This window comes from Salvelinus namaycush, chromosome 5 (assembly GCF_016432855.1).
Source record: "Salvelinus namaycush isolate Seneca chromosome 5, SaNama_1.0, whole genome shotgun sequence".
Classification (NCBI taxonomy): Eukaryota; Metazoa; Chordata; class Actinopteri; order Salmoniformes; family Salmonidae; genus Salvelinus; species Salvelinus namaycush.
Window position 1 is genome coordinate 56,501,231 of NC_052311.1, and position 17,574 is coordinate 56,518,804.

General features: G+C 43.9%; 1 protein-coding gene across 1 annotated transcript in view; it reads right to left on the bottom strand.

Moving 5' to 3' along the window:
• cdk14 (cyclin-dependent kinase 14) overlaps positions 1–17,574 on the bottom strand; it is a 214,839-nt gene that overhangs the window by 92,367 nt on the left and 104,898 nt on the right. Inside the window, exons 9-10 of the mRNA XM_038993233.1 lie at positions 15,418–15,538; positions 13,079–13,172 (exon numbers count right to left, since the gene is read on the bottom strand). Of these exons, the coding sequence (XP_038849161.1) occupies positions 13,079–13,172; positions 15,418–15,538 (215 nt within the window). The remainder of the gene's footprint in view (positions 1–13,078; positions 13,173–15,417; positions 15,539–17,574) is intronic.

Genomic DNA, 17,574 nt, shown 5'->3' on the forward strand with positions numbered 1-17,574 from the left:
AACCAAAACAAAAAACTCCCTGATGCTTGCAATATTGGTGTCAGCATTCTGTGAGGACAGACACTGGAAGACGAGAAGCAAGTACAGGGAGTTAATATTTAATAACACAACACGGACAGCGTCTGGACAGGGGAAACATAACGACATTAATGCTGACACTGTAATCAAACTGAGGAACAGACAGATATAGAGGAGTCAATCAATAAAGCGATGGAGTCCAGGTGAGTCCAATGAAGCGCTGATGTGCGTAACGATGGTGACATGTGTGCGTAATGATGGGCAGCAGGCGTGACAGCTCCTCCCCTCCTATCCTTCTCCGATCCACATTCTACCTGCTAAAGGGCACATGACTCCTCCCCCACCCTAACTCTAAACCTATCCCCTAAAGGTGTCTGCATGCTTCCCATCCAAAACAGTTCAAACAGTTTGTGCACATTATGTCATTTTGAGACGTTTTTGTTCGTTTTGATCTTCGGAAAGATTCTTTGGGCTGTTTCGTGCACACAACTATTATTCTCGAGGTGAGCCGAAGTTGGTAGCCGAAGTCTACGCCCTTTCGTCGGTGACTGGTCAACAGTAGGGATTCTTCATGAAGTGTTCGTTGTCATTCAACGAGAGACTAATCATTTTCATGTAAACTTTTTCCACTTGAGAAATGCTGGACCAAACATCTTAGTTAGATGTAACATTGCACGACTAAAATCTCCTTAGCAAAAACTTCACAATTAATGACAGATTTCTTAAGTTATCTTAGATTCATTATTTTTTTGTTGTTGATCAAATGTTTTTATTAATTTTAATAAGGTATACATGGGACAGAAAAACAAGTGACAAAACCGAACAAGACAAACAGTTCCCATCCCACCCCCGTCCCACAGGACTTCCCCAATCCAAAATTAGATTAGTGGTTCACAATAGCAGTCTTTTTACAGTCATACCTTGATGAAAGAGCAAATATGTTTCCCCATGCATGCGTCCTACAGATATTTCCATGTTTATAATGTCCATGAATGACAGCAGCCCCTGCTGTCTGCTTAAAGAATGAGGAGCCTGCCAACATGAGGCTAGAATATTCTTGGCTGCTGTTAATCCAGCCAGCCGAATACGTCCCTGTTTGACAGATAGGTCTGAAGTAGTGTCATCGTTTAAAATGTAAAAAAATTGTGAACACGATACATTTCTACCCATTATGTCAGAAAGACAAACACAGAAATGTAAAACCAGGCATTCCCAAACCACATGAAAAAAATTGAGGGCACAGTGAGCAATTTGAGGTTTGTCTAGTTTTCATCTAAGATTCATTCTGACTATTTTAAGGAAGTGTATACTGGCTTCGGTGTCTCAAGATCGGCTAACAGTACTATTGCCACTCTTTTCTAATTTTTCAAGCGAAGGTCTTTTAAGAGAGTATGCGAGCACACTCGTTCAGTTCACTTAGCCGAGTTTGGCTAGGCTCCAGTCGAGCCGAAGCATGCGGAAGGCTTAAGCCTAGAATAGCCCTTTTCCTTGTGGGGACCGGTGAAATGTCCCCACTTGTCTGAATTTTCCTGGTTTTACTATTTTTTTCAAACACACACACCCACACACACTTATCCCCGACAGCCCTTGGCAAAAACAACCAAACTGCTTTGTCTCTTTGTCTTCACACCTGACCCCTGACTCTGCTACTGCTTTCTGAAGACTGATCCCGGACAGTGCTGGACTGTGCTTTTCAACTTGTCCCGGTCCCACCTGCCTATTGGACAGATGCCCTGAGGAGACGCAGCTAAGCAGGGTCAAAAGTGGTGATGGACAGTCAAATGTCCCAATCAGAGGTCACTGGGTGTGGCATGTAACTGGAGAGCTCCAGAGGTGCAAACAGGGTAGCCTATAAACAACGGGGACCCATCCGCTGCCTCTGCTCTCTGCAGGGTCAGGGAGTCAGGAAGAGTTGGAGGCAGGTGACTACTTGTTTCAATAGTTAGAGGGCTGTTAGTTCGTGGTCAGGAGAGGGACTGTAAGGTTTTTCTAAAGGTATGCAAACATTTACTACAGTGTGCATTAATGAACATGGTCACGTCCAGCCAGGGGTCAGAAGATAAAGGTCACCCCATGGATCAGAACCACAGGGAACAGCCTCTACTCACACAGGGTAGAATGTGTTTAGTATGTGTTCAGTAAGTTCCGACAGGAGAGACCGCATTCACTCTCCACACGTTCACATTGGGTGGTCACACGTTCACGCGCATGCGTCTGTGTGTGTCTGTGCGTGCGTGTGGCTTACTTCTCATACTAAACTCATATTGCTTCATCTCCCTGGATGTAGAGATAATTACCTGGTTTAGGAATAATTCAACCCATTTCCTTTGGTTTAACCAGCATCCTCTCCTCTGGCCGCCTGCACAAACACTAACACACACGTTCAGACCGACAAACACACACATGTTTAGACAGACAAAGCACATACCTTACACATATGTTCAGTCCAACATAGCCACACACACGTACAGTCAATTACAGCCACACATATTGATCAGACAAAGTCACTCACATGTGGTTTTCAGTTTCAATTCTCTGTCTGTGCAGACAGTATGGGTGTGCTTGTGTCATCAACACTTGCTATTTACTCAACAACATGAACTGTTACATTATCCATAGGATATGCTGTCCTTGCTGTGTGTGTGCGTGCGTGCGTGCGTTGACGTGTCATTCCCTAGGTGACAGAGGTGACAGCTTCGTCCATCACACTAATGCAAGGCAAAGGCTCATTGTATTCAGTAAACGCACATACCTCTGCTCTGACGGCCTATTTCCTACAAATAGACCTGTCCATATTCCTACTGTTCTTCCGGGGGATGTAATCTTGAACAGAGTGACACTCAGTTAACCAGCTACATTGGGCCTGGGCTCGTACCACGCATATCTAATTCAGACGGACAGAGGGGACGGAGACCCTGCTGTAACTAGCAGCCAGCCAGTCAACCAGTCAGTCAGTCAGTCAGCCAGCCAGTCAGTCAGTCAGCCCAGCCCACTCACGTCTCAGGACCAGGAAAAGAGCAACACATGGCATAAACACCCACAGGCTCTCTGCTCAGGATAGCCAGGGCTTTGGAAGATTACAACAGAACACTGACATTCATATAAAGCAGCGGCTTTGAATAAATAACAGCCTTTAGTTGATTTGCTCTCAGCTCACACACACTTGCCCATGGAGCTCTGTGGGGACGGGATACAGCATGGCAACGATGGGGATAAAGCAAGGTAACAATGGGGATAGCTTTAATTCGGTCACGGATCATTAGAATAGCACTGCTGGAGATTGGCTTCTCTTCGTTCAGGGAAGCAGCAGAGATACCTTTGGTTTTTAGCTGCAAACAAACAAATAGGCTTCACAACACATAGTAAATAGCCCATACACCAACTGTACTGGGCTGGCTCAGATATTGTCTTGTCACATTGGTTTTTACATCATGGTTCCAGTGAGTATCATAGATGGATGAGCCGGCTAGTGAAGTATAAGCATTCAGCTTGGCTACATAGTGTGAAAAGTTGGACAATTACACAGTAACGGAATTGCGCTAAGACTCCGATTTTTCTATTAAAATGTATGCTAAACAAAAACCATTGATTTCAAAGTTTAACAAACCATACAACTCTATGCACAAGGACTACTTTTAACAATTTACAATGCACATTTTACAAAAACACATTTACTGGAAGAACTGTGCAGATGCAAAGTTTGGTAACAGAATTTGGGTAAAATATTTTTTTTGTGTCCACGCTTTACAAAAAGTCTTAAATATCTGCTCCAAATGAAGATGCAACGATATCTGCAGAAAGAATGGGGTGTCAGCTATGACATGACACATAGACTTTGAAATAATCTATTTCGGTTATTGAACTATAGTAAGTGAAGTGGATTTACACCCGGTAACGGAATTTCCTCATGGGTCCCAGATCTGTATTACACAGAAAATAATAATTATGGATAAGAAATGTAATTATCTTCATGGTGATGTATCCTAAATAGGTACACTAAGGTATAAACATGCAATATCCTCCTTTGCATATTTGGGTATTATTCTACACACATATTCTACACAAGACCACATTTGGTTGGTCCGGACAGAACCAAATCTGAACCAATCATAGACGTCTATGTTGCACAAGTTTGGACATCAAAGTACAGCACAGTAGAGCTCAGTTGAGTTCAGTACAGCACAGCATATAACAGCAAAGTTGAGTAGAGTCGAGTTCAGTACAGTACAGTCAAGTACAGTAAAGTTTAGTTCAGTACAGTACAATACAGTACATTATAGTTTACTCAACTCTAGTGCATTCTACTGTATACAGTAATGAACTATACTCTACTTTTCTTTACTGTACTGTGCTGTACTGTCCAAACTTGTGAACCCAGCTGTTGTTTGTGACTACTATGATTTCCATTGTAGCCAATTCAAGTGCAGAAATTCAGTTAAAGATTTCCTTTACCAATTTTGAGTTTCACCACTTATAAATTCATAAACAAAATTGATATCAGTAAAAAACCCGATAACTAACTTTTACTATCCTCCGTCCTCATAAGGGAGATAAATTAGAAAATATCTTAAAGATATATGGGTTTTTGGAATTACAAGGCACAAGGCAATGTTTCTTAACCTTACAGTAGGCAGACAAATGTCTCCAAAACTAAATATAATATTCTTATACATTTTAAGACTTTTTTCTGGGAGACGTTTTCTAAGAACTATTTTCCATCTGTTTGACAAGAAATCAAAGCCTTTGCTTATTCCAAATGGTTGAAAAATGCTATGTTTTAATTAGGAAAAATATATAGACTCTTAGCTTTAATTCCACACCTAATTTGACATGCTCTTATGAACTTCACATGCTGGTGCTCATGGGTCCTTTTACATGGAAATGACCAGGGTGTTAGTGTGGGTCTAACTTTTTTCAAAATGCCAACTGACTTTTGGCAGACTGAGTACCTATCAGACAGGGATGCTAGGTGACCTTTCTCTCCCCTTCACAAACACACTGGCCTATTAGAGGGGCGTGACTCAGCATAATCTCTCCACCGACAGACAGACAGAAGGTGCCGACACGCACACACGTACCAACCACAGGAGGATGGTGGCACCTTAATTGGGGAGGACGGAGCGGAATTAGTGGAATGGTATAAAAATATCAAACATATGGTTCAATATATGGTTCAAGACATCATTTTAAACCGTCCTCCCCTCAGCAGCCTCCTGTGGTACCAACGCACACACGCACGCACACGCACACACACACACACATGTGTCTCTTTGAGTTGAAGAAAAAAAGAGAGCAGGAATGAAAGAGGGATTCAAATGGAAATGTGAGTGTCAGGCTAACTCTGACAGGTGGAGCTGTTTGCTACACTAACTGACCGTCTAGCTGCCAGGCCAAGCAGACTGGTGGACATTTTTCTAGATGTATTTCTCTATCTGTCTTTTCTTCCTCTAGCTGACAGCAGAGTACACAGACACACAACAGGACAAGACGTGATTGGGGTGGGAGAAAATATAAACGGCTCAATTTGACGGGTCAGTACTTCTTAGCCAATGCAATATAGTGAGAGTTGTCTCAGTGTGGTGCCATTTTGGTTCAATACGTTGGGTGAGTGAGTCCATGTCCATCCTGGTCCATGAGGCTGGCGTGTCTCTACTATGGTTAAATGATATCTCATGCTATTTTCAAATCGATTAGCTAACGTTTAATTGATTACGTGATTGAATTAACCTTTTCTCAATAGGGGGTGCTGTTTTCACTTTGTAAAAATTCGTTCCCAAATTAAACTGCCTCGTACTCAATTCTTGCTCGTACAATATGCATATTATTATTACTATTGGATAGAAAACACTCTCTAGTTTCTAAAACCGTTTGAATTATATCTGTGAGTAAAACAGAACTCAAGTTGGAGCAAACTTCCTGTCAGGAAGTGAGAAATCTGAAATCAGGCAATCTGTTCCAGGGTCAGTTTATTAATTTGCATGTATTCTATTGGTCGACATGCACTGCATACGCCTTCCCCAAGATGTCAGCAAGCAGTGAGAATTGGAATGGAGTTGCTAGGCAGATCTGAGGCCATATAAATGGTCTTGGAACGTGGGGTGCACTCTTTTCAACGTTCGCCATGACGTGAGACAGACCTCAGGATTGCATTCGGAAAAGCTCTCGTTATAGGCCTTAGATATATCCGGCTCTGATTTTATTCGATATAGGTGTTAAAGACATCATAATGTAGTTATTTTAAACCGAGTTATATCAGTTTATATCAGTATATTGCGATTTTCGGATATTTCTTTGTGCTGCGTTATAGTGAGTTGGGCACGTCTGGGCCACATAGCTAATGTTTGCTGCTAATTCCTAAGTTGAAGACGGCAATCTACAACCGAGCAACGATGATTCTGGACAAAGGACAACTTGTCCAAGATTCTGATGGAAGCTCATCAAAAAGTAAGAACTATTTATGAAGTTAATTCGTTGTTCTGTTGAAAAATGTTGACCTACTATTCCGCCATTAATTTTGGTGCGGTCTCGCTTTAACGCACGCTGTATGTCGTAGTAACGTTAATTTTAAAAATCTAACACAGCGGTTGCATTAAGAACTAATGTATCTTTCATTTGCTGTCCAACCTGTATTTTTTAGTCAAGTTTATGATTAGTTATTGATTAGATTAGGTGCCTCTCCCAAGATTTCTCCCGACATTTTCTTTGCAGCTTGGCTACTATTCTTATTGTATAACCACGATTTGTGCCGCTAAATATGCACATTTTCGAACAAACTCTATATGTATTGTGTAATATGATGTTATAGGACTGTCATCTGAAGAAGTTTGAGAAGGTTAGTGAAAAAATTAATATATTTTGCTGGTTTATTTGTTATCGCTATTGTTGGCCTGAATCAATGCTGTTGTGTGGTTGGCTATTGTAGTAAGCTAATATAATGCTATATTGTGTTTTCGCTGTAAAACACTTAAAAAATCTGTAATATTGGCTGGATTCACAAGATCTTTGTCTTTCATTTGCTGTACACTGTGTATTTTTCATAATGTTTTATGATGAGTATTTAGGTAATTCACGTTGCTCTCTGTAGTTATTCTAGTTGCTTTGGTGAGAGTTGTGATGGTGGCTGCAATGTAAAACTATGATTTATACCTGAAGTATGCACATTTTTCTAACAAAACATATGCTATACAATAAATATGTTATCAGACTGTCATCTGATGAAGTTGTTTCTTGGTTAGTGACTATTTATATCTTTATTTGGTCGAATTTGTGATAGCTACCTATGCAGTAAAAAAAATGGTGGAGAAAAAAAAGTTGTGTCTTTTGCTATCGTGGTTAGCTAATAGAAATACATATTGTGTCTTCCCTGTAAAACATTTAAAAAATCAGAAATGATGGCTGGATTCACAAGATGTGTATCTTTCATCTGGTGTCTTGGACTTGTGATTTCATGATATTTAGATGCTAGTATTTACTTGTGGCGCTATGCTAGGCTATGCTAGTCAGCTTTTTTACTGATGAGGGTGCTCCCGGATCCGGGATTGTGACCAAGTAGAAGTTAAACCATGCAACAATTAAACCATTAATAACCTGGAGCACCACGGAAGCATTAGTTTATATAGAGCAGTTATCTCCCGAATCCACTCTTAAAGATCTGAAGATCTTTTATATCAATAGCAGTCAATCAGTCATTAATTATTCTTTACCTAATATCAGTCTCATCTGAACGTTGTAAAAGTCTTGGTTATCTGCACGAACCCAGCCTTTACTTATGAATCATCCATACACAAATTGGCTCAATTACTTATTTACTAACTAATTAAACAATTACAGAATATACAATACATAATAACATTATACAGTACATATGGTAAAAGGGGTTGGTTTACCATTTCCAACCAAAGTCTATTCATTCGGGCGTGGCTACTGACTTAGTTCAACTTTACATTGAGGCCAATTCTCTCATTTTAAAGGTTAACATCACATTACATCATTTCGCAAATAGTTTCATCTTTACTCATTCATTTTATACAAGAATTAGATGCAAGCCTCATAACTGAGGAACCTGTATAAACAGAGTTAGGGTAATGTGGCTGTATTGTCTTTCATGAGGACATGAACATGAAACAAAATGTACCCGGTCGTAACTGGCTTCTCCACCGACCGTTTACACATTCTCTAAAATAGGAATATTGTTCAATTCTCAAATTCTGGGACATAGAATCTGGCATAAAACTGCCCCCCCCCCCCCCTCCTAACAGGGTTGTTCACATCTCTGCTAGCCAATTCACTGAAAGGGCTAGCGTCATGACAAGGCCATGTAACCTGTACATAATATTGTGTGTGTATTTACAAGTGAAGCAAACGCTTGTATTAAACGTGTTCAATTCCTCAAATGTATGCTAATCATATTCATAACACCACAAAAGGCCAGTTAATGTTTGAACGTCCAAACACTAATTATTGCCATCTGGATTATGAGAAACACATGCTGAATCAATAAAAAAGTGAAAAACTAATTGTGTGAATGTGTAGGCATTGGCATTGAGATGATCAGAGGTGTTATTACCTCAGAGAAATAATGATGATTATACAGTCAAGGTAAGACTGTAAGCCTAGTATAAGCACATCTCTGGCCTCCTCGTGTGTACGGCTTACAGGGGCTGTGAGCTATGCTATTACCTACACAGGTGTGATCCTCTTAAAACAGGGGATTCATAAGGTCTTCATAATGTGGAGAGAATAAGGAGAGGATAATCAGAACACAATATAGACCTGTCAGACTTTATCCCACCACCCCCTCCTTTCCCATCCTCTCCTCTACTCTCCTCTCCTCTCACCCATTTCCTCCTCTCTTCTGCCTCCTCTACCCCCTACCCTTCTCCCCCTTCCTCTCCTCTCCCCTCTCCTCCTCTCCTCCTCATATCTGGACCACCTAGGCACCCCAGGGGTGTTCGCTGAAGAAAACCTTTATCTCCACTGGATAACATTTACATTTTACCCCAGACAGTCAGACAGCCCCCCCAATCCCCGTCCACCCCTCCCTTCCCCTCCCCCCAAACATATACCCCTCCCTTCCCCTTCCCTATCCTCCACCCTAACCCCCTTCCATCGCTTGCTCTGCCCCTACTATCCTTCTCTGCTCCACCTGCAACCTGCTAAAGGACACACAGACCCCCTCCAAGGACCTGCTGCCAGGCCAACAGGGTTGCAGGTGCGCCTCCATCGATACCCAAGCTGGCGACAGGCCATCCCACTACTGGGTCTCTCCCCTCTTTTCACTCTTTCCTCTCTACCCCTCTCTCTTTGTGTCTGTGTATTCAAGGGGTGTACTGGATGGATGCAGGGGGCAGAGAGGGCTGGGGTTTTGGGGGGAATCTTACAGATGTGAGGAGAGCAGACAGCCCCAATTTTCTCTTTGGCAAAACAGACAATCAATAAAATGCTTTTATACAGTATCTCTCTCTCCCATGCTATCTGTCCTCCTAGGATGCTTTGTGTAAGATTCCCTGCCTGGGGCATACTCCCTACACACACAGATTCACACAGACATACAAACACACAGACGCACACGCAACCACACACTTGTCCTCGACAGCCCTCGGCAAAACAAACCGAACCTCTTTGTCTCTTTGTCTTCACACCTGACTTCTGACTCTACCAACCTCCGTCTCGCTCTCTCTCTCTATCTTTCTCCCTCTCTTTCTCTCTCCCATCATCTCATCTCAGTAATTGTCTGCATTAACTCGTTTCAGAGGATGAATGAATATGAATTCATCACATTAACACTCCACTTCAATTCTGCCGATGGGGGGAATTATGGAGGACAGATGAGCTGATTAAGGGATTCATGAGACCTCACACAGCTATAAAATATTGATGCAGTCAGGCTCTGAGTCCTGTTCAGAAATATATCTATCAATCTATCTACCATCCTTATTAATCCCTAATCACTGGTTCCTTAAATAAGCAGCTAGCGGAAGAATTGAATAGCTATCTGACCCACAGACCTCATACTGATTAAATCAAGACCCAAAGGTTACTGCTCAAGTACACAAGTACACAGTAAACGCAGTCAATTGGTCAGTCAACAATGATTCAGATCGCATCGCATCATTCAGATAGGTACTGCATAACCTTTCTAGGACACACGTTCCGCTAGCGGAACCCCCCCACAACATTCCGCTGAAAAGGCAGCGCGGGAAATTCAAAAATATTTTTTAGAATTATGTAACTTTCACACATTAACAAGTCCAATACAGCAAATGAAAGATAAACCTCTTGTTAATCTACCCATCGTGTCCGATTTAAAAAATGCTTTACAGCGAAAACAAAACATATGATTACGTTAGATCACCGCCAAGTCCAAAAAACACACAGCCATTTTCCCAGCCAAAGATAGAGTCCTAAAAAGCAGAAATAGAGATAAAATGAATCACTAACCTTTGATGATCTTCATCAGATGACACTCATAGGACATCATGTTACACAATACATGTATGTTTTGTTCGATAATGTGCATATTTATATCCAAAAATCTTAGTTTACATTGGCGCCATGTTCAGAAATGCCTCCAAAATATCCGGAGAAATTGCAGAGAGCCACATCTAATAACAGAAATACTCATCATACACTTTGATGAAAGATACATGTTTTACATAGAATTAAAGATACACTTGTTCTTAATGCAACTGCTGTGTCAGATTTCAAAAAAACTTTACGGAAAAAGCACACCATGCAATAATCTGAGACAGCGCTCAGATATAAAAAACATTTCTCCGCCATGTTGGAGTCAACAGAAATACGAAATTACATCATAAATATTCCCTTACCTTTGATGATCTTCATCAGAATGCACTCCCAGGAATCCTAGTTCCACAATAAATTGTTGTTTTGTTCGATAATGTCAATTATTTATGTCCAAGTAGCTACTTTTGCTAGCGCGTTTAGTACACATATCCAAACGCTCGTGCAAGTCCCGCATAACGTCGGACGAAAACTTCAAAATGTTATATTACAGGTCGAATAAACTGGTCAAACTAAGTAGAAAATCAATCTTCAGGATGTTGTTATCATATATATCCAATAACGTTCCAACCGGAGCATTCCTTCGTGTCTGTAGAAGTAATGGAACGAAAGGCAATATCATGTGGAATGCGTGTGACCAGGAACTGGCAATCTGCCAGACCACTGACTCATTCCCCTCTCATCCGGCCCCACAACACAGTATAAGCTTCATTCAACGTTCTACAAACTGTTGACATCTAGTGGAATGCGTAGGAAGTGCAAACAGATCCATATCTTATTGGGATTTGAACAGGCGATGAGTTGAATATCGACCAGCCTCAGAATTTCCACTTCCTGTTTGGAAGTTTGCCTGCCATATGAGTTCTGTTATACTCACAGACATAATTCAAACAGTTTTAGAAACTTCAGAGTGTTTTCTATCCAATAGTAATAATAATATGCATATATTAGCATCTGGGACAGAGTAGGAGGCAGTTCAATTTGGCACGCTATTCATCCAAATTGAAAATGCTGCCCCCTATCCCTAAAAAGCAGTGTTGATGTCTCTGAGGGGTCTTTAGCCTGGTTTGCTAACTACCTCTCTTAAAGAGTGTAATGTATAAAGTCAGAACATCTGCTGTCTCAGCCACTGCCTGTCACCAAGGGAGTACCCCAAGGGTCGATCCTAGGCCCCACACTCTTCTCAATTTACATCAACAACATAGCTCAGACAGTAGGAAGCTCTCTCATCCATTTATATGCAGATGATACAGTCTTATACTCAGAAGGTCCTTCCCTGGATTTTGTGTTAAACGTTCTACAACAAAGCTTTCTTAGTGTCCAACAAGCTTTCTCTGCTCTTAACCTTGTTCTGAACACCTGCAAAACAAAGGTCTTGTGGTTTGGTAAGAAGAATTCCCCTCTCCCCACCAATGTGATTACTACCTCTGAGGGTTTAGAGCTTGAGGTAGTCACCTCATAGCAAGTACTTGGGAGTATTGCTTGATGGTACACTGTCCTTCTCTCAGCACATATCCAAGCTGCAGGCTATGGTTAAATCTAGACATGGTTTCCTCTATCGTAATCACTCCTCTTTCACCCCAGCTGCCAAACCAACCCTGTTTCAGATGACCATCCTACTCATGCTAGATTATAGAGACATAATTTATAGATCGGCAGGTAAGAGTGCTCTCGAGCGGCTAGATGTTCTTTACCATTTGGCCATTAGATTTGCGACCAATGCTCCTTATAGGACACATCACTGCACTCTATACTCCTCTGTAAACTGGTCATCTCTGTATACCCGTTGCAAGACCCACTGGTTGATGCTTATTTATAAAACCCTCTTCGGCCTCACTCCCCCCTATCTGAGATATCTACTGCAGCCCTCATCCTCCACATACAACACCCGTTCTGCCAGTCACATTCTATTAAAGGTCCCCAAAGCACACACATCCCTGGGTCGCTCCTCTTTTCAGTTCGCTCAAACTGGACAGTTTTATCTCAATCTCTTCATTCAAAGACTCAATCATGGACACTCTTACTGACAGTTGTGGCTGCTTTGCGTGATGTATTGTTGTCTCTACCTTCTTGCCCTTTGTGCTGTTGTCTGTGCCCAATAATGTTTGTACCATGTTTTGTGCTGCCACCATGTTGTGCTGCTGCCATGTTGTGTTGCTACCGTGTTGTTGTCATGTGTTGCTGCCATGATGTGTTGTTGTCTTTGGTCTCTCTTTATGTTGTGTTGTGGTGTCTCTCTTGTCGTGATGTGTGTTTTAGACTATATATTTTTTTTCAATCCCAGCCCCCGTCCCTGCAGGAGGATTTTTGCCTTTTGGTAGGCCGTCATTGTAAATACGAATTTGTTCTTAACTGACTTGCCTAGTTAAATAAAGGTTAAATAAATAATTCTAATTAATTAACTAAAAAGTGCTCAAAGTGGGACTGTTTCCTATTGGTTCACAACTGAGAGGAGATGGAAATGTTGTGTATCAGAGACAGCATAGACATATTGTGCACGTACGTACACACGCACACAAACACACAGCTGACTCACCAGGAATATCCTCTCCAGCTGATCCTGGATATCCTTCATCCCAGGGAAAGCTGCCACTCCTTGGATCATCTCGATGAAGATGCAGCCCACACCCCTGGGGAGACACAGACAGCATCCCCATTAGAGACACACAGACAGCATCCACATTAGAGACAGACAGTATCCCCATTAGAGACAGACAGTATCCCCATTAGAGACAGACAGACAGCATCCCCATTAGAGACACACAGACAGCATCCCCTTTAGAGACACACAGACAACATCCCCATTAGAGACAGACAGCATCCCCATTAGAGACAGACAGACAGCATCCCCATTAGAGACACACAGACAGCATCCCCATTAGAGACACACAGACAGCATCCCCATTAGAGACACACAGACAGCATCCCCATTAGAGACACACAGACAGCATCCCCATTAGAGACACACAGACAGCATCCCCATTAGAGACACACAGACAGCATCCCCATTAGAGACACACAGACGGCATCCCCATTAGAGACTCACAGACAGCATCAACAGAGTTGGAGAGCTCCAGAGCCATCAGCAGTAAACATTTGAACCCCTCTCTGAAGAATACTAGCCTCCACAACTACAATCCATCATTATTTCATCTATAGTGTACTCAAATGGCTTTGTAAAAGTGCACAGTATATTTTGAAAGGCAAATGGTTCACTCTTGGGAAATATCTTAATTTCCATCTAAATCTATGGTTGATGTCTTGATTTCCTAGAGGATTTAGCTCCAGTAAAGTGTTTGTTCAGAAAACTAACTCTTCTCTCTCCACTGGCCATCCCATTATCCAACGATCTGAGGTGGTGATGGTTGGATAATGGGATGCCCAGTGGAGAGAGAAGGAGAGAGGGATGGAGAAAGAGAGAGGTGGCCAGTTCTGGAGAGTGGTGTGTGTGTGTGTGTTTAAACAGGTGTCAGAGCCCATTTGTCAGAGAGCTATTGTTTCCTGACAGATTCACTTTCTGGCCCAGTGCACACCGCTCCCTCTCTCTTTCCCTCCATCTCTACATGACCCGGCTGAGCGGTCCTGAGGTTGAGCGGTCCTGAGCAGCCAAACAGCTAATGCAGAAAAAGAAAGTGGGGTAAACAGAAAGAAAGAAAAAAGAAAGAAAGAAAGAAAGAAAGAGAAAGGAAAAAAGAAAGGAAAACCACCAGCATCACTTTCTTTGACTTAAACACTCATTTTTGAAAACGTAATCTATACGTATAGACCAGGAAGAGCCCTATACATTTCGAGAAGTCCAATGGATTGAAGTAGGTGCTGGATTGAACACTACATTTTCATCAGCAAACTGTTCAGATTTTTCTTAGATCTTTATATAGAGACTGGTGTTTAATCAGACACAGAGGTTTGGCTTGGCAGGGAGAGGGATCAAACCTGCTACTAACAGTGTGAAAACAACAGGGTTTCAACCACATCCTCCACTCTCCTTGTCACACCTCTCTCTGTCTGTCTGGCTGGGCTGTCTGTCTGTGTCCACAGTGGTCTGTCAGCTTGACTGACAGGTGCCTGGTGAAACGGCAGGCTCACTGAGGCGATAACAGCCATAAAAATAGACTAGAGGAAGAATCCCTGTTTTGTTCCACCCTTTTCTTCCCTTTCCTCCTGTCTTCCAGATCCAGATCTGATCCTTTAACCTGTCAGTGGTTTGACGGATATGGGACAGACTGTTACCCAAACCAGTGACCCAGCACTGAGCACACTGCGGTCGATGTGAGCGTTGCTTGTTCATGGAACACTGCTTTCTAAGTGACGGTATAGGTCTTTCTATGTTGAGTGGCTCCAGTCTCGGTGGAGTGGAAAAGTGCCCTAGGATTTGCCCACCTGCTCTACTGCCCACCTAACCCGCTGCCTCTCCCTCTCCCCCGCTATGCTTTAATTACCCGCGCTGGGATGCAGCTGGGGTCCTTGGAAAGGGGCGTCCTCGAGGACTGCCTGTCCAGATCGATGTGGTCACGGATCATTTCACAGCCTGGACGGCAGCTCTGGAAGACCCCTGTCCATATCCTGACTAAAGCTGTCTGTCTGTCGCCATAGGAAGGCCTCTGTCTGCCCATGTCCTCAGTAAATGTTCCTTTCTGTCCATACTGAGCCTCAGTCTCAGCCAGGCCAGGTCTCTCAGCTTCTCCTCAACCCCAGATAGAGACATGGCCAGGTCTCTCCCTCATCTCCTTATGGAACACATTCACACAGCTGTCTGTGACTCTCTGTGGGGTTCACACCTCATCTGATCTAGAGGAGGAAGTATTCTCCCTGTTGTGGAGAGGGATGTGGCAAGAGGTAGGGGGTCAGGGGTTAAAGGTCAGTGGTACTACCTACCACATGTCCAGGCAGGTGGAGTAGTCTGTGGATCCCAGGAGGACATCAGGGGGGCGGTACCACAGGGTCACCACCTCATTGGAGTAGGTGTGGCTGGGGACTGACTTAGCCCGTGCCAGACCTGCAGGAGAGAACACACACACACTGTAAGGAACAAATAGTGGGAGCAGAAACACACTGTATTTATTAACTTTATCATTGAATGCCCTCCACTGAGGTTCCATAAGATGAGAGAAAAGCTGACTGGTGCAAAGCAGAGCAGGTCTTGCCTGAGGTGCTCTTTGACATGGACCCTGGGTACCAACAGGACCAGTGCTATCAGAATACCAATCAGACTCAAAGCTACAACAGACCATCGCTATACACTACATCTAACATCAAGGACACCGCTCCCTAAGCTGACGGTACAGTATTATGTGTGTCTGTGTGTCTGTGTGTCTGTGTGTGTGTGTGTGTGTGTGTGTGTGTGTGTGTGTGTGTGTGTGTGTGTGTGTGTGTGTGTGTGTGTGTGTGTGTGTGTGTGTGTGTGTGTGTGTGTGTGTGCTGGCACTGCAGAGCCAGCTAGTTTTAATGAGTCTGGTGGCATTTAGCTAGCTGTCCTCCCAGGTGGTGAGACTGGTTCATTAAAGCATTTAGCTTAAACAGCCAAGACTTTCTGCCCCTGGTGCCAGCCCCGTGTGTGTGTGTTTGTGTGTGTGTGTGTGTGTGTGTGTGTGTGTGTGTGTGTGTGTGTGTGTGTGTGTGTGTGTGTGTGTGTGTGTGTGTGTGTGTGTGTGTGTGTGTGTGTGTGCAGGGTGATGCAGGGCAGGGGGTAGTTAACATGTCCCTATGCCAGAATAGACCCAGAGGGAGGTTGAGCCAGGCTTTCTCACAGCCTAACACTGTAATTTACAGACTAATCTGACCTGTAAACAATAGGCTGTGTCACAGAGAGGAGAGACCAATATCCCAGACACACTGAGAGCCTATAATTTACACTGCGGGTGCTGTGAGGTGTGTGTGTGTGTGTGTGTAGGGGGGACTGGGAGGTTAACACAGGGCAGGAGCAGGGAGAAGAGATCTAATCATCATAAAAAGACCAGAATAATAGACTGATGGGGTAGTTACAGTATATGGGTTGTCTGGCTGTAGGTTCATCTGAATGATAGAGAGATGGAGAGAGAAAGGCAGGGAGGGAAGGTAGAGGGATGGAGGGAGAAAGGCAGGGAGGGAAGGTTGAGGAGAGGGATGGAGGGAGAAAGGGAGGGAGGGAAGGTTGAGGAGAGGGATGGAGGGAGAAAGACAGGGAGGGAAGGTAGAGGAGAGGGATGGAGGGAGAAAGACAGGGAGGGAAGGTAGAGGAAGGAGAGGGATGGAGGGAGAAAGGGAGGGAAGGTTGAGGGAGGAGAGGGATGGAGGGAGAAAGGGAGGGAGGGAAGGTAGAGGAGAGGGATGGAGGGAGAAAGACAGGGAGGGAAGGTAGAGGAAGGAGAGGGATGGAGGGAGAAAGGGAGGGAGGGAAGGTTGAGGAGAGGGATGGAGGGAGAAAGGGAGGGAGATAAGCTAGTGGGAGGAGAGGAATGGAGGGAGAAAGACAGGGAAGGAAGGTAGAGGGAGGAGAGGGATGGAAGGAGAAAAGCAGGGAGATAAGGTAGTGGGAGGAGAGGAATGGAGGGAGAAAGACAGGGAGGGAAGGTAGAGGAGAGGGATGGAGGGAGAAAGACAGGGAGGGAAGGTAGAGGAGAGGGATGGAGGGAGAAAGACAGGGAGGGAAGGTTGAGGGAGGAGAGGGATGGAGAAAGAAAGGGAGGGAAGGTTGAGGGAGGAGAGGGATGGAGGGAGAAAGGGAGGGAGGGAAGGTAGAGGGATGGAGGGAGAAAGACAGGGAGGGAAGGTTGAGGGAGGAGAGGGATGGAGGGAGAAAGACAGGGAGGGAAGGTTGAGGGAGGAGAGGGATGGAGGGAGAAAGGGAGGGAGGGAAGGTAGAGGAGAGGGATGGAGGGAGAAAGGCAGGGAGGGAAGGTTGAGGGAGGAGAGGGATGGAGGGAGAAAGGGAGGGAGGCAAGGTAGATGGAGGAGAGGGATGGAGGGAGAAACGGAGGGAGGGAAGGTAGAGGGAGAAGAGGGATGGAGGGAAAGGGAGGGAGGGAAGGTAGTGGGAGGAGAGGGATGGAGGGA